The sequence below is a fragment of the Pongo abelii genome, chromosome X (genome assembly GCF_028885655.2).
Source record: "Pongo abelii isolate AG06213 chromosome X, NHGRI_mPonAbe1-v2.0_pri, whole genome shotgun sequence".
Lineage (NCBI taxonomy): Eukaryota > Metazoa > Chordata > Mammalia > Primates > Hominidae > Pongo > Pongo abelii.
In genome coordinates, this window is record NC_072008.2 from 46,888,399 (window position 1) to 46,905,961 (window position 17,563).

At 44.1% G+C, this 17,563-nt stretch overlaps 2 protein-coding genes across 39 annotated transcripts in view; one reads left to right on the top strand and one right to left on the bottom strand.

Annotated features, from left to right (window-relative positions):
• ZNF674 (zinc finger protein 674) overlaps window positions 1-13,743 on the bottom strand; it is a 45,814-nt gene extending 32,071 nt beyond the window's left edge. For 4 of the 38 annotated variants that reach the window (XM_063721334.1, XM_063721330.1, XM_063721323.1 and 1 more), the window contains exons 1-4: window positions 13,655-13,743; window positions 13,065-13,212; window positions 12,777-12,887; window positions 10,342-10,384 (exon numbers count right to left, since the gene is read on the bottom strand). In XM_063721334.1, the coding sequence (XP_063577404.1) occupies window positions 10,342-10,356 (15 nt within the window). In that variant the 5' untranslated portion in view covers window positions 10,357-10,384; window positions 12,777-12,887; window positions 13,065-13,212; window positions 13,655-13,743. Of the gene's footprint in view, window positions 1-10,341; window positions 10,385-10,851; window positions 11,148-12,776; window positions 13,230-13,642 lie in introns of those variants that run through there. The other 34 variants (XM_063721333.1, XM_063721327.1, XM_063721318.1 and 31 more) reach the window with 21 other exon arrangements.
• Window positions 13,688-16,690, top strand: LOC134759365 (uncharacterized). The gene is made up of 2 exons (XM_063721338.1): window positions 13,688-13,911; window positions 14,749-16,690. Exons 1-2 carry the CDS (start codon window positions 13,688-13,690, stop codon window positions 14,888-14,890), a joined length of 366 nt encoding a protein of 121 aa, XP_063577408.1. The 3' UTR covers window positions 14,891-16,690.
• Window positions 16,691-17,563: the final 873 nt, after the last annotated feature.

A 17,563-nucleotide genomic window follows, 5' to 3' on the forward strand; every position in this document is an offset into this window, starting at 1 on the left:
TGGGTGTGGTGGCTGGCTCCTGTGATCCCAGCACTAAGGGTGGCTGAGAAGGGAGGATCACTTGAGGCCAGGAGGTTGGGCCTGCAGTGAGCCAAGATTGCACCACTGTTCTCCAGCCTGGGGGACAGAGCAAGACCTTGTTTCTCAAAAACAACAATAACAACAACAACCAAAGGGCTGGGTGGGTTCAGACAGCTTCCACACAGCTGAACACTTGGTGGTTCCCGGATGGTAGTGAGTCCAGAGAGGGCATGAAACGTCCGTGGACCTTCCCACATCCCTTGCCCTATGCATCTCTTCCATCTGGCAGTTCATCTGTATCCTCTGTAATATCCTTTATAACAAATAGGGGAAATTCAGTTTCCGTTAGTTCTGTGACTAACTCTAGCAAATTAATCAAACACCAGGAGGGAGTCAAGGGAACCCCTGATTTGTGTCCCATCAATCAGATGTATAGATGATACCCTACTCGAGACTGGCATCTCAGGTGGGGGTAGTCTTGTGGGACTAAGCCTCAACCTGTGGGAGCTGACGCTAACTCCAGGTAGATGGTGTCAGAATGGAATTGACTTAGAGGAGACCCAACTGGTGTCCACTGGAGAGCGACTTGGTATGTGGGAAAACAGCCTGGGGCCTGGGATTACATCTCGTGTCAGGAGTGTTGTGTCAAGTAAGAGTAGACAATAGGAAAAACTTGGGTTTCCTTCCTTATCTCTCAGACCCAGTAAAACAGCCGTCATTCCATTATCAGGCTTCCAGTAACACAGAGCTAAACATGACAATGATGATGAAAGTTAATAACCACTAACAGATCCTCTGAGTGTCAGAGGTTACTTCATAAAAATGATACTGCCTGTGCACATGTACCCTAGAACTTAAAGTATAATTAAAAAAATAATAAAATAAAATAAAATAAATTTTAAAAAAATAAAACATAAGTATGTGGCCAGGTGTGGTGGCTCACGCCTGTGATCCCAGCACTTTGGGAAGCCGAGGCAGGCGAATCACGAGGTTAGGAGTTCGAGACCAGCCTGGTCAACATGATGAAACCCCGTCTTTACTAAAAATACAAAAATTAGCCAGGCGTGGTGGCGGGTGCCTGTAATCCCAGCTACTCAGGAGGCTGAGGCAGGGGAATTGCTTGAAACCAGAAGGTGGAGGTTGCAGTGATGAGCTGAGATCGCGCCACTGCACTCCAGCCTGGGCAACAAGAGCAAAACTCCATCTCAAAAAAAAAAACAAAACAAAACAAAGTATGTATGTGACTCTCTTAACAACTAAACCTCCTCTATTAGGAATCTTACTACTGTGTTTCTTCATCTCAAATCTTTTAATAGTCTCCTGGTGACTTTGAGAAGTATCATGTAGAAAACCTCTGCATTTTCACTCCACTTTGAAACTGGTCATGTCTTGGGAACTGACTCATTCTACTAATCATATAGCAAAGAGAAAAAACATAGTTCTTAGTTTAAAACATGAGCAATTAATTGTGTCACACATCTTTGTGTTTTGGTAAATTCATCATTAGAGAGAGAGAAAAAACATCAATGGAGTTTAAACCCTTTGTCTCGTTAAGTCACAAAAAAAAATTATTGGACTAAATAAACCATGCAGTGTCAAGTTCAAAAAAGAATGATACTGCCTTTACAAAAATTATAAGAGTGAGAAAATTATGACATTGAAAGAGATCTAACCAACCCCTATCTTGCCTTTAACCTCCAAATTGCCCTTAATCATTCCTCGGCCTGGCCCAAGCAAACTTTGAGAGACATTTGTTTTATAGTTTAAAAGATAATAGACCACAGGTGTCCAATCTTTTGGCTTTCCTGGGCCATACTGGAAGAATTATCCTGGGCCACATATAAAATACACCAACACTAAAGATAGCCGATGAGCTAAAAAATAAAAATCACAAAAAAAGTCACAATAAGTCTCATAATGTTTTAAGAAAGTTTACAAATTTGTATTGGGCCGCATTCAAAGCCATCCTGGGCCGCATGTGGCTCATGGGCCGTGGGTTGGACAAGCTTATAATAGCCTTCTGCAAAACTCAACCACCTTTGTAAAGCTGAGAGGCCACGAGGTTAGGAGGATATGAGGAGACTAAAATCCGCTAACATGTAGACATAAAAGATTTCCAGCTATTATTCCGGAGGTCACAAGATTTGGAACTCCCCAATTACTCCCGCAGATAATATCACCATTATAGAACCTAAGATTGGCCTTTTGAGGCATTTTTTCAAGTTTTTGCATTTCTGACGACCAGTGGGTCCACCAGGACTGGCCAACCTCCACCAACTGGTCCTATGGCCCCACCCAGAAGCTGAATCCATGGCCTACCAAACTATCCTTGAAAAACCCTACCCTCCAAATTTTCGGAGAGATTGATTTGAGTAATAACTCCATCTCCCACGTGGCATGGCCAGACTTATGTCAATTAAACTCTTTATTGCAATGCCGTGGTCTCAGTGAATTGGTTTTGACTGTGCAGCGGGTGGGAATAACCCATTGGCTGGTTACAGCAAAAATATCTTAAATCAGCCAGACACGGTGGCTCACACCTGAAATCCCAGCACTTTGGGAGTCCGAGGCGAGTGGATCACTTGAGGTCAGGAGTTCGAGACCAGCCTGGCCAACATGGTGAAACCCTTTCTCTACTAAAAATACAAAAATTAGCCAGGTGTGGTGGTGCACGCCTGTAATCCCAGATACTCGGGAGGCTGAGGCAGGCGAATCACCTATAATCCCAGCTACTCAGGAGGCTGAGGCAGGAGAATCGCTTGTACCCGGGAGGTGGAGGCTGCAGTGAGCCAAGATCACGCCACTGCACTCCAGCCCTCCAGCCTGGGTGATAGAGCGAGACCCTGTCTCAAAAAAAAAATATATATATATATATATATACACACACATAAAATCTATGCAGAAAAGATGACATTAGGAAAATCTGGTGGATTACTCTGTTCTCATGCTGTTGATAAAGACATACCTGAGACTGGCTAATTTATAAAGGAAAGAGGTTTAATTGACTCAGTTCAGCATGGCTGGGGAAGCCTCAGAAAATTTACACTCATGGAGGAAGGTGAAGGGGAAGCAAGGCACCTTCTTTACAAGGTGGCAGGAAGGAGATGTGCAAGCAGGAGAAATGCCAGAAGCTTATAAAACCATCAGCTCTCATGAGACTCACTTATTATCATGAGAACAGCATGGAGGAAACCGCCCCCATGACCCATTACCTTCACCTGGTCCCACCCTTGACACGTGGGGATTACAATTCAAGATGAAATTTTGGGTGGGGACACAGCCAAACCATATCTTCTGGCTAGGCATTTATGGAGGAAAATAACTCAATAAAACTGAATTACCCATCTCACTCTGAACCCTCAAATAAATTACACAGGATGAGATAGGTCTCCCTCTGTCATCCAGGCCGGAGTGCAGTGGTGAGATTATGGCTCATTGCAGCCTCAACCCCCCAGGCTCAAGCGATCCTCCTGGACTCAAGTGATCCTCCTGCCTCAGCCCCTCAAAGTATCTGGGACTCCAGGCACACGCCATCTCACCCAGCTAATTTTTGTATTTTTTGTAGAAACGAGGTTTCACCATGTTGCCAGGCTGGTCTCGAACTTCTGAGCTCAAATGATCCACCCGTGTCAGCTTCCCAAATTGCTGGAATTACTGGTGTGAGCCACCGCACCCAGCCTTAGAGATTTAAATGTGTACAAGATAACCATAAAATAGATCAAAGTTTTTATAATTTTATAGTGGCTAAAAGCCTTTTTTTTTTTTTTTTTTTTTCGAGACATAGTCTCACTCTGTTGCCCAGGCTGGAGTGCAGTGGTGTGATCTCAGCTCACTGCAACCTCTGCCTCCTGGGTTCGAGTGATTCTCCTGCCTCAGCCTCCCAAGTAGCTGGGATTACAGGCACCCGCCACCATACCCAACTAATTTTTGTATTTTTAGTAGAGACGGTGTTTCACCATGTTGGCCAGGCTGGTCTCGAACTCCTAACCTCAAGTGATCCACCAACCTCAGCCTCCCAAAGTGCTGGGATTACAGGCATGAGCCACCGTTTCCAGCTGGCTAAAAGCCTTTCTAAGCAATCCCCAAATTCAGAAGACATACAGTCACAGACTGATCAACACGACTGCCTAGACAATAGAAATTTCTAAATAGCAGAATGAATTTTTTTTTTTTTTTTTTTGGAGACAGGGTCTTGCTCTTGTTGCCCAGGCTGGAATGCAGTGGTATGCTCACAGATCACTGCAGCCTCAACTTCCTGGGCTCAAGCGATCCTCCCACCTCAGCTTCCCTCGTAGCTGGAACTATAGGCATGCACCACCACATCCAGCTAATTTTTGTATTTTTTGTAGAGACAAGGTTTTGCCATGTTGCCCAGGCTGGTCTCAAATTCCCGAGCTTAAGCAATCCTCCTGCCTCAGCTTTCCAAGTGCTGGGATTACAGGCATGAGCCACAGCACTTGGCCAAAAATTATATTATGAAACATCAATATCAAAGTGAGAAAAGTGTTTGAAATATACAAAAACAATGGGCTAATTTCCTTTATACACTAAAATTCTAACAAATCATTATGAAAAAGACCACAACCCAACATATAACTGAATGAATATAAAATAAACATATAACTTACCATGTATCCCTTTCATATTCTTAAACACTAAAAAGGTTGATAGTACAGTCAAGTATGTAGACAAAACACCAAAGAAGTTATAAACTATTTACAGCATTTTTGGGAGGAATAATTGGTTAATATATATCAAATTTTACATTGCAAATACCATTTAACAAAGCAATGACCTTTCTAGGATTTTACCCTATACCTTTAACACATCAGTAAGAAAAGACAGCCCAACAGTATGAATAAAATTCTCATAGCAACAGAAATGTTAGAGGCCTAGAAACACAAAAAGATTATAAACCTCACTAAAGTTCACATATATGCTCATTAAACAATAAGATATTGTCTTTTATCCATAAGAGTCACTGCTGATGAAGAGTATTAGAAATTAAATACTCTCATATAAAGGCTGATATACTCTCATATAATTTGGCTATACCTATTAAAGGTATTTGTTTCTTACTTTAACCAGCAGTTGCATTTACAGGACTCTATTCTAGTGAAATATTTATGTGTACGTAAGGATGTCCAAGGCAGTCCTATTCGTATTAGCAAAAAGTAGAAGAAAGCTCTAAAAGGTCTGGCACACTGGCTCACACCTGTAATCTCGCACTTTGGGAGGCCAAGGCAGGTGGATCGCTTGAGCTCAGGAGTTTGAAACCAGCCTGGGCAACATGGTGAAACCCCATCTCTACAAAAATAAAAAAGGGCTAGGCGCAGTGGCTCACACCTATAATCCCAGCACTTTGGGAGGCTGAGGCAGGCGGATCACGAGGTCAAGAGATCGAGACCATCCTGGCCAACATGGTGAAACCCTGTCTCTACTAAGAATACAAAAATTAGCTGGGCATGGTGGCGCGCACCTGTAGTCCCAGCTACTCAGGAGGATGAGGCAGGAGAATTGCTTGAACCCAGGAGGTGGAGGCTGCAGTGAGCCGAGATCGTGCCACTGCACTCCAGCCTGGCAACAGCAAGACTCCGTCTCAAAAAAAAAAGAAAAAGTTAGCCGGGCATGGTGGTTTGTGCCTGTAGTCCCAGCTACTCAGGAAGCTGAAGTGGAAGAACTGCATGAGCCCAGGAGGCTGAGGTTGCAGTGAACCAAGATCATGCCACTGCACTTCAGCCTGGGCAACAGAGTGAGACTCTGTCTCAAAAAAAAAAAAAAAGAAAAAGAAAAAAGGAAAAAAGAAAAAGAAAAAAGAAAAAAAGAAAAGATAAAGAAAGAAAGCCCAAATGTCCTGTGTTCCTGGGAACCCCAAAATGGTAGAACAACAGCTTATTACCAGGTGACATTGCTTATGAGAAAAATGACCCCTGATTGGTAAATAATCTGCATGTGGACTAGGACTAGAGAGTAGTTAAATAAATTGCTCCATCTATACTCTGGAACTGTCATGATAAAAATTGACTCACACAGGACGAGTGTGGTGGCTCACGCCTGTAATCCCAGCACTTTGGGAGGCCAAGGCAGGTGGATCAACCGAGGTCAGGACTTTGAGACCAGCCCGGCCAACATGGCAAAACCCCATCTCTACTAAAAATACAAAAATTAGCTGGGCGTGGTGGCATAAGCCTGTAATCCCAGCTACTCAGGAGGCTGAGAAAGGAGAATCTCTTGAACTCGGGAGGTGGAGGTTGCAGTGATCCGAGATCGCACCACTGTACAGCCTGTAGAGCAAGATTCTGTCTCAAAAAAAAAAAAAATTGACTTACACATAAGGATGCCTGGGATACTTTTGTCTAAATGAAAAAAAAAAAAACAAAAGCAAATTTCAGAAAAGCACAGTAAAAGCATATTTTCATTAAAAACAACCCATGCAAAATGTTGTGGTTTTGTATATATACAAAACAAAAAAATTCTGAAAGGCAAACAGTAGAAGGGCTGAGACTGGGTTCATTTGTTGGAATGCAACAGAGAGGAAGGAATGAAAATCGCCCCTGTTTTCCTGGCTTGAAAACCGGAAAAAGTAAATATCCTTTCAAATGGCATCATATTTTTTTCTTATAAATTGCCTGCCTTATCTTTTTGACTCCTTTCTACCACATTTTTTTGTTTTTTTAATCATTGTTCATATTACATACATAAATCCTCTGTGTATTATATGCATTGCAGGTATTTTCTCTCAGCTTCAAATATGTCTTCCGACTCTACAGGTTTTAACATTTTAATACAGTCTAATCTGACAATATTTCCCTTTATGATTTCTGGGTTTTCCATCTTCATTAAAAATGTTTCTTGCAGGGCCAGGCACGGTGGCTCACACCTGTAATCCCAGCACTTTGGGAGATTGAGGCAGGCAGTTCAGTTGAGGTCAGGAATTCAAGATCAGCCTGGCCAACAGGGTGAAACCCCGTCTCTACTAAAAATACAAAAATTAGCCAGGTATGGTGGCACATACCTGTAGTCTGAGCTACCTGGGAGGCTGAGGTGGGAGAATTGCTTGAACCCGGGAGGCGGAGGTTGCAGTGAGCCGAGATCACGCCACTGCACTCCAGCCTGGGCCACAGAGGGAGACTCCATCTCAAAAAAAAAAAAGTTTCTTGCACTGCACAAAGTTATCCATATATCCTCCTAAATTTTTACCCAATTTTTCAAATATATATTTAGGTCTACAACCAATCTAGAATTCACTTTTATATGATATAGAAGAGTCTTTGTTTCCATACAGATACTCAACTGTGCCACCATCATTCAGTAACCACTTTTTCCACATAACTGAAATACCATTTTTATAATCTTGACTTACAGAATCCTATATAATCAATAAAAGAAATCTAGAAGTCACAAAAGATTGTGAAACTAGACCATATTAACAAAATGTAAGTGTCCACTCCCCAAAATTAATAAGACAAGTCAAAACAAATGAAGTATGAAAAAATATTTGCAACATATATGATAGAGATCTTATTTACTTGAGTTAACATAAAGAGCTACCATCCAGCAATCAAATTAATTCCACACCCAAGAGAAAAGGAGGCAAATGACTAGAATAAATAATTGAAATAAAGAAGTATAAATGGTGGTTAAAAAAATGAAAAGAAGACTGGGCACAGTGGCTCACACCTGTAATCTCACCATACTGGAAGGCGAGGGTAGGAGAATTGCTTGAATTTAGGCATTGGAGAACAGCCTGGCCAACACCGTAAGACTCCAGCTCTACAAAAAATTGAAAAATTAGCCAGGTGTGGTGGCATGTACCTGTATTCCCAGCTACTTGGGAGGCTGAGGTGGGAGGATTGCTTGAGCCTGGGAGGTTGAGGCTGCAGTGAGCCATGATCACACCACTGCACTCCAGCCTGGGCAACACAGCAAGACTCTGTCTCAAAAAACAGATAGCCCAGTGCAATGGCTCCCACCTGTAATCCCAGCACTTTGGGAGACCAAGGCAGGTAGATCACTTGAGCTCAGGAGTTAGAGACCAGCCTGGGCAACATGGCAAAATCCTATCTCTACAAAAAATACAAAAATTAGCCAGGTGTGGTGGCACACGCCTCTGGTCCCAGCTATTCAGGATGCTGAGACAGGAGGATCACCTGAGCCTAGGAGGTCGAAGCTGCAGTGAGCTGTGATCATGCCACCATACTGTAGCCTGGGTGACAGACTGAGACCCTGTCTCCAAAAAACAAACAAACAAAAAATATGAAAAGACACCAATTTCAGGAAATGTGAATTAAAATGCACCATTCTTATATGCTGCATCATGGCAAAAATCAAAGCATTGGATAATGCACTGTGATTGCCCACTTATGGGAAAAGGCATATACTGCCGCTAGGAGTACACATCAGTATATTCTATTTGGAGGGCGAATTGACAGTTCTGAATCAAAATTCATGATGCACATGAATCTGACCTAGAAATCTCACATCTGACATACTCACATGCAGGCAATGGAATGTACTGTACATTGCTATGCTATTTATAGCAGCAAAAGACTAGAAATATCCTAAATGTTCATCACTAGGAGAAAGGTAAACGAATATTGGTGTTCATTGCAATGAAATACCAAGCAGTTGCTTTTGCAAACAAGGTAGACCACTGGTTTTAAACACTGGATAATTCTCTTCCCTAGGGGATATTTGGCAATGACTACAGACACTTTGGTTGCCAAAACTGGGGGAGGGATTCTACTGGCACCTAGTAGAGATAGAGGCCAGGGACCCTGCTACACATACAATGCACAAGAAAGCAGCCACAACAAATAATGATCAGAACCATAATGACAATAGTGCCGCAGTAAGAAACCCTAGGGACAACTAAATACAAGTAAAGTGGAATGGTCATGAAGACAAGACCAAAAGGACCAGAATGAGCTCTAATTTGTTAGAGAAAAAGCGTGTGAGAGCGAGAACTAGCACACACAGAAGTGAGCAAAGAGATTCATACATCCTGGCCGGGTGCGGGGGCTCACGCCTGTAATCCCAGCACTTTGGGAGGCTGAGGCGGGCGGATCACGAGGTCAGGAGATTGAGACCGTCCTGGATAACACGGTGAAACCCCGTCTCTACTAAAAATACAAAAAATTAGCCGGGCGTGGTGGTAGGCGCCTGTAGTCCCAGCTACTCGGGAGGCTGAGGCAGGAAAATGGCGGGAACCCAGGAGGCAGAGGTTGCAGTGAGCCGAGATCACGCCACTGCACTACAGCCTGGGTGACAAGGGCAAAACTCCATTAAAAAAAAAAAAAAAAAAAAAAAAAAAAAAAGGCCAGGCATGGTGGCTCACACCTATAATCCCAGCACTTTGGGAGGCTGAGGTGGACGGATCACCTGAGGTCGGGAGTTCGAGACCAGCCTGACCAACATGGAGAAACCTCATCTCTACTAAAAATACAAAATTGGCTGGGCATGGTGGCACGTGCCTGTAATCCCAGGTACTCGGTTGGCTGAGGCAGGAGAATCGCTTGAACCTGGAAGGCGGAGGTTGCAGTGAGCTGAGATCGCACCATTGCACTCTAGCCTGGGCAACAAGAGCGAAACTCCGTCACAAAAAAAAAAAAAAAAAAAAAAGAAAGAAATTAAAAACCTAAATATCTGTGAATAGAAAAATAGTTACATGATACATCCATACTATGAAATAGGAATTAAAACAATCTTTATATATTGACAAGGAACACCACCCAGGATATAATCAGGTTCAGAAAGCAAGATGGGTATGGGAATATGATGCCATTTGTGTAAAAGCATAAAAAACAATACATATGTGTATGTTTTTAGTTCATTAAACTGACATAAATGCATCTACCCCACAGTTTCACCCAACTGTTAACAGTGGACATCTCTAAGGAGGAACGTGGTACTGGGGGGAGAAGAAATAGAAACTTTATTGGCTACTAGTTTCTTCTATGTACATTAAAACATTATACACAAACTTATTCTCTTAAACATAGTAAAAAAGACCAAGCGATCTAGAAGTGAAGAAAGAGGAAAAAGCAAGATGAATCTATGTATTTAAACAATCCTTCTCTGAGAAGGAGAAGAAGAAAAGATGAGGTACAGTTTCTGGAAGAACAAGTAGAGAGAGGTATCTTTTTCTGTTTTTCCTCTCTCCTGGTGAGGGGAAGGATTAGAGAAACCAGAGGCTGAGGACAAGTTGAACAGAAAACTGCCAGAGAAGAGGGGATAATTGGTATTTTCAAGTTTATTATATAGATTCCAAACTTTGCCTCAATTTCACTGGAAAAAAAGTAGGGGTACATTAGAACTCACCTGGGACATGGCCATTTGTTGTGCCCCTGCAAAGGATGGAGATCTACAAACACAAAATTAGAAGGGTTGAGTTCAGTGGGTATAGACATAAGATCATCATCACCACCCTAATAATAATTACCTTTGCACCCTGGGAAGAATGATCTAAAAATAAGGCTTGGTAGCTTCAGCCTATTCCATGGGACGCTACTAAGATCATGTGGGTTTTGCACATGAAACTTTGTCTCCCTTACTGGACAGATGTATGACTTGTGTCCAAAGCCATCTACATGTCAGAAACCAGTAACAACATCTCCTTTATCTCAAGAGTTCTATTCCTAGCACAAAGATGCAAAATGTTCACTGTTGTCATTTCCACTATGAAAAATCTGCCTATAATCCCTGCATGTGGGGAGCGCTGAAGGAGGATTGATTGAGGCCAAGAGTTCAAGACCAGCCTGGACAATATAGCAAGGCCTTGTCTCTACAAAACTGAAAATTAAAAAAATTAGCTGGCGTGGTGGTACATACCTGTAGTCCCAGCTATTCAAAAGGCTGAGGTGGGAGGGTCTCTTGAGCCCAGGAGTGCGAGGTTAGTGAGCCATGATCACGTCCCTGCATTCCAGCCTGTGTGAAAACGTCAGAGCCTGGCTCAAAAATAAACAAAAAATAAAAAAATCTTGGAAGCAACTAAATGTGCAGCAAAGGGGACTCAGTAAAAAAATTTGACACGTGCAAAACAAGCATACTACACACGCTTTAAAGATGGTTTCTGAACTTTGTTTTCAGTTCCTGGGTGTTTAAAAGGAGGTTCCAACAAAGCAACTGCAGTGTAATCTCATTTTTGTCAAGCAATATGTACAAATATGAAGTCTCAAACAGTATTTATTTTTATTTATTTATTTATTTTTTTTTTTTTGAGATGCAGTTTTGCTCTTGTTGCCCAGGCTGGAGTGCAGTGGCATGATCTCAGCTCACTGCAACCTCCACCTCCCGGGTTCAAGTGATTCTCCTGCCTCAGCATCCCAAGTAGCTGGGATTATAGGCATGCACCAACATGCCCAGCTAATTATTCTTGTATTTTTAGTAGAGACGGGGTTTTACCATGTTGGTCAGGCTGGCCTCAAACTCTTGACCACAGGTGATCCATCCGCCTCAGCCTCCCAAAGTGCTGGGATTACAGGCATGAGCCACCGCGCCTGACCTCAAACAGCATTTATTCAAATGCTGACATTGGTTACATTGATCGGTGATTTTAATTTTCTTGTTTATTTGCATTTTTGACAAGGAATATTAATTACTAATGAAACAAAAATTAAAATTTATTAAAAATCACTTCTTATCAAACAGAGCCCTAGAGGTGAAAAGACACTCTCCAAATGTGTATGAGTAGGATCTCTTGATGTGGTTCGGAGGAAGGAGCCCAACCAGGGCTCAAAGGGCCGCAGGGGAGGAGAGGTGTGGGGCTGGGTGGGTAACAGCCAAGCACTGTCAGTTCTGTGAGGGGCTGAAAACCACTGTGCCTGCTTCCCTGCATCCACCTCTCTAACTGGCCACCTACCCTGCTCCCACCCCACCACTTCCTCCTTTCCCACGATTTGCATTTTGATTGCCATGCTCCTCCTTCTTTGGCAGTTTTTCAAAAGAAAGTTCCAGCAAGGAGCTTCTGTGCAGAGTAACTATTTCATACTGCAGCAATCACTGTGATACCATCAGGACAACAGGGTTCAGCTCCGTGTAGGCTAACAAGTCATGTCCTCAGACCCAGTTTCATTAAGCATTGAAATAAGGCAGCAGAGCTGGATGACAGCATACCTAGAGACTACTCTGAAATTCTATAAATTAAAAATATATTTTCTGCACTTTGGTCGGGATGAAGGGACACTCAGCATTTCCCCTGGAAGCAGGTGCCTGGTTGATGGTGTGGGGCTGACTCAAATTCAGAAATAGCCAATGGCAAGAGAAGGAAGCACGGGGGTGCACAAATAGGTGTGCTAGGAGAGGCCAATCTTCTGTGGCTGGCTGTGATCCTTCCCAGCCTCATATCGCCTTTACAGGCACTACAGCAGGGCACCTGCCCCATGGGGGGACATCTATGCCTCCATCCACCTGTGACTTTCACCTGTCCCTCCTCCAGCAGGAATCAAACTGCACTGTCACACGGTCCTCCATGGCACCTGGAAGTTGAGCCAGCTTTGCTCTGTCTCAGCTGAAGTGAGGGACAAAGGCCACTATGGGTCCAGCTCTTCTAGGACCTGCTGTCCCGTGAGCCTCCTTTCTCTGCCCTGAGGATCTGGGTCTGGGCTCTGGGCTGAGGCTTCTCCTCCAACTCACCTCAGCTCAGCGTACCTCTCTTGTGTCCAAGGCGGCAGGACTAAGGGATTCAGAGACAAACACGCCCCAGTTGGGGCCATCACTATAGCAACAGATCTCTGCCTGTGACCCAGGGAACTCACCTCCTCCTGGGGCCTCAGCCTAAGTCTTCTGCGACTAAGTGAGGAAGCTGGGGCACAGATAAACTGGAGTCTGGAGTCGGTGAGCAGTGGTCTCAGGTCTGCACTCTGACCCTGGAAACACAATGACCACGGGAGATTGAATTAGCAACACCTATGCTCCCTTCCATGCAGTAAAGTTGAGTGAAACCCAAAGGTTTTTACCCAACAGAAGAGGGACAACCCCTCATTCTAGCTTTAAGAGTTAACATTCATGCACAGCTCAATTATCCTCAGTGAGCGAAACCCTGCCTTCCTGAGTCCGGGCTTTGGAACCAACTGATTGACTGCTGTGCCACTTTTATTCACTGAAGAAATGAGTGCCTTCCATGAGCCGGTTCTCCGTGTTGCAAATCCATCAGTGAACAAAATCTCAAATTCCCAGCTCCAGATTTCTAGTCTAGAGGAAGAGACACACTGGAAACAATAAACATGATAAACAAAGTACAGGAAAATAAAAAGAAAAAGGATTCCTCGGGTTTGCTACCTACGTGACTTTGGACAGGTGGCCAAGCCACACTGTGCCGTTTTCTCTCTATAACATGAAAATAATCATCGTAACACCTCACAGGGCTCCTGCTAATGTGAAACATTTGCAAGAGTGCCTGGCAGTTACCACCGGGTGAGGATACAAGCGCTGAGTGACTCAATCAATTAGTGACTCGCTGGCCCTGAACCTCGCCCCCAACACTCACGCCCACCGCCTGTGTCACTCAATCCCCACATGGACGCTCACCCGTGGCCCCACGACCCCATGACCCCACGGCCCCGTAAACTCCCGTCATTCCTCCCGTCCCCACCTCCCCCGATCAAAACCATCACCACCTCACCCTCCCGCTTACTTCACTGCCGACAGCCTGAAACCTCAGGGGCGGATGACAACAGCCAGTGTGAATGAAGCGCCACCCTCCGGGTCAGCCGAGCATTTCCGCTTCCCACAGCCCCCTGGGAACGTGAAGTCAAAGCAATGCGCACGCGCAGTGGCTTTGAAGGCGGGGCAACAAAGCCTATGGCTGATATGGCGCTCCTCGGCCCGCGCTTCAAAGGTTATGACACTGTTAGCTCTAAGGGGAGAAGGAATGTGTGACCATTTCCAACGGTGAGTCGTACAAAAGGTCCGGGGAGGCGTACCTGGGCGGCGAGAGGCGAGAGAACTCGGCGTGGGCTTTCCAGTGGCCAGGCCCCTGCCGGCTCCGAAGCCGAAATCCCTTCTTCCACTTCGTTCTCTTGCAGTGGACGTGGGGTGTTCCCACCCCTCTGTCCCCAAGGCCACCGTTTCTGTCTTCCGCTCCTAGGAATAGGAAAAAGAGTCGCGCCTCTGGCATCAGTGGCAGCTCCAGAGCGCGGCCCTCTAGGGTCCAGGCAGGCCACGTGGAGCGGGGCCCTAGGCCTGGCTCAGAGCGTCCTAAGAGCAAGAGGTCTGGCTCAGTCGGGGAAGTGGCCTGGAAGAGGGGCTTTGGAGCCGGGCTTCAGAGCCAGCAACCTCCCGAAGTGAGGGAAGAAAGCCTCATTCTGATTGATCTCTACCCAGTGGTGGGGCTCCGGTTCCTAGGATCTTAGACACGCTGGGAGAATCTGGGTTTTACTTTTTAGCGGAGAGGTGTTTTCTCTGAGAATGCCAGCCAGTGGGAACATGGCCCGCTAAAAAGGCCTGTAGTGACCTTGAGGAAAGTTTTCTGTTTCCTGTCTGGGTCTGGGAGAAAGAGACCAAGTGTGTTCTCCATGCTTACTATGCCTGCCTGGTCACCAAGCGGGCCTCCTTGGGTCAAGTATGACAGAGTCTCCCTCAGGTACACAGCAAACCCTTCTGTGCTGGAGCCAGCTGGTGCCAGACACTGTTCATAGATGTGTCCAAGACATTTGTGGAATCTATCAGACACGTATTTAATTTCCATTTGAACATGAGTGTTTTTCCTTTTTCTCTTTCTCCTCTCAGGTTAACTTGCATTCCCCAGGTAGTTTGGATGAGTTACAACCCAAATCTGCAAACTCAATACAGCCAGACCCTGGGAAGTGACCCTCTCCAAGCCTCCTGTACAAGTCCCAGGAAAAGAGCTTGTTTTCCCTTGGACATATGAGCAGTGAATTACTGCTCATTCAGAATTTCATGTGTATGTGTTACTGATGGCCAGGTTTAGAGATACCAACCTATTTATTTCTAGAGGAGAGGTGATTTGATAACCTTTTCAGATATCACTATCAGTAGACAGAAAAGAGTTAATAGAATGATAGGGTTAATATGTCCTGAGGACAGTAGAGAAACTGCAAACTGCAGAAGCACCTGATCTGTGGCCCTGGCCAGCATCTCTCCATATCCTGATTCTGTAAGATCAAGTGTTTATGCAGAAAGAGAAGGGACTGATGATTTGAATGTGACCAGATGCAGGGCATGCCCTTATTGCCATGCCAGCATTTGCTATTCATGATGTTAGTATTCAAAAATCAAGAAACACTCTGCCTGGGCCATTGGTGTCTACTAATCCATTGGAAGAAAAGACTGGAATCCACCACTTACTAGCTTCTTGGGCCTCAGTCCCCTTTTTTCTACCATAGCTAAGGACCACCTAACCTAGATGGCTGTTGTTATTGTTCAAAGGAACATCTTTAGAGCCTCAAGCCCAGGAGTAGCCCATGGCAGGCACCTGATAAATGTTAGTTTTCATTGTCCTATCCCAACACTATGAAACATGCAGCACTCTCTGCAGCTGCCCCTGTGGATTTCCATAGGCAGGAGAGTATCCAGTGTTGAGTGGAGCTGGTATTCTCAAAAACGAAGCCCCTTTCCCCATTTTGCACCAATCTCTTCAGTCATTTTTACCCTAGTAGTATAATGCTTTGTCAAAGTCACTGTCATCTGATGTTAACAGTTGTTTTTGCCAGATGACTTTTCAAAAGGTAACTTCACCATAATACTGGTTAATGTGACAAAAACACTGCATGTAGCCAATTTTTTTTTTTTTTGAGATGGAGTTATTGGCTCTTGTTGCCCAGGCTAGAGTGCAGTGGCGCGATCTTGGCTCACTGCAACCTCCACCTCGTGGGTTCAAGTAATTCTCCTGCCTCAGCCTCCCAAGTGGCTGGGATTACAGGCACACGCCACCATGCCCAGCTAATTTTTTTGTATTTTTAGTAGAGATGGGGTTTCACTATATGTTGGCCAGGCTGGTCTCAAACTCCTGACCTCAGGTGATCCGCCTGCCTCAGCCTTCCAAAGTGCTGGGGTTACAGGTGTGAGCCACTGCGCCCAGGCAATTATTTTCTTATTTATTTATTTATTTTAGAGACAGGATGCCATTATGTTGCCTAGTTTGGAATGCAGTGTCTATTTAGAGGCATGATCATGGCATACTATAGCCTCGGCTCAAAGGACCCTGGTCTCAAAGGACCCTGCCACCTTAGCCTCCTGAGTAGCTGGGACAAGTGTGCGCCACCACACCTGGCTAATTTTTTAAATTTTTTGTAGAGATAGGGTCTCACTGTTGCCCACGCTGGTCTGGAATTCCTGGACTCAAGGCCTCTTCCTGCCCTCAGCCTTCCGAAGTGTTAGGATTACAGGGTGAGTCACCATGCCCAGCCAGTGTGAATTTTCTAATGCTGAGTAAGTTGTGATCCAGAAGTAAATGTATCTGCAAGCTGATTTAAATTGTAGATTTTCTCTTCATTGTGTATTTTCTGATGTTGAATAAAGTCTGAGTATTAACTAAAGTTTTTCTTCTTAAATATGTAAGAATTGTCCTCAAAATCTCTATTCTTGAGCACAGTAGTAAAAATATTTTTACATACATTGTATTTCAAGGGTTCTGCATAAGCAACCTTGTTTTATTGTGACTAAATTTATTTGGGAATTGTATCAAATATATAATACTGAGATGTTCTCATTCCTTTTGTGAAAATGCTTTTGTTTAAAAACCACTGCCTTCAAATGAAAACCACTAGGTTTGTTATGCTTGCCTCATATTTTCTCGGTGTTTTTCTTTCATTTTTAAAAAATACATGTCTTTATTTTTTTATACCTAAAATAGTGGGTTTTTAAAATGTGATATGTGTATGCATTGTATAATGATTACCACAATCAACTAATACATCCATCACCACCTATACTGTACCTTAGATCTGCAGAACTTGTTCATCTTAGAATGTTTTTACCTTTTAGGTCGGACGTGATGGCTCACGTCTGTAATCCTAGCACTTTGGGAGGCCAAGGTGGGTGGATTGCCAGAGCTCAGGAGTTCAAGACCAGCCTGGGAAACATAGTGAAACCCTGTCTCTACTAAAAATACAAAAAATTACCCACGTGTGGTGGCACGCACCTGTAGTCCCAGTTACTTGGGAGGCAGAGGCACGAGAATCATTTGAACCTGGGAGGCAGAGGTTGCAGTGAGCTGAGATCGTGCCACTGCACTCCAGCCTGGGCAACAGAGCAAGACTCTGTCTCCAAAAAAAAAAAAAAAAAAAAAAAAAAGAATGTTTTATTTTTTGACCAACATCTCTCCATTTCCTGTCTCCCACTCCTGCATCCCCAGTCCTTGGTAACCACTGTTCTACTCTCTGTTTCTATGAGTTCAACTTTTTAAGATTTCACCTTTAAGTGAAATAATGCAGTATTTGTCATTCTGTGTCTAGTTTATTTCATTTAGCATACTATCTTCCAGGTTCCTTTTTCCCTCTGTGTCTCAAGTCCACCTTTGCATTGTCACTTTCTTTTCTGAAATGAAAATGGTATTGTGGCTGTTACCTAGCTAGATACCAAC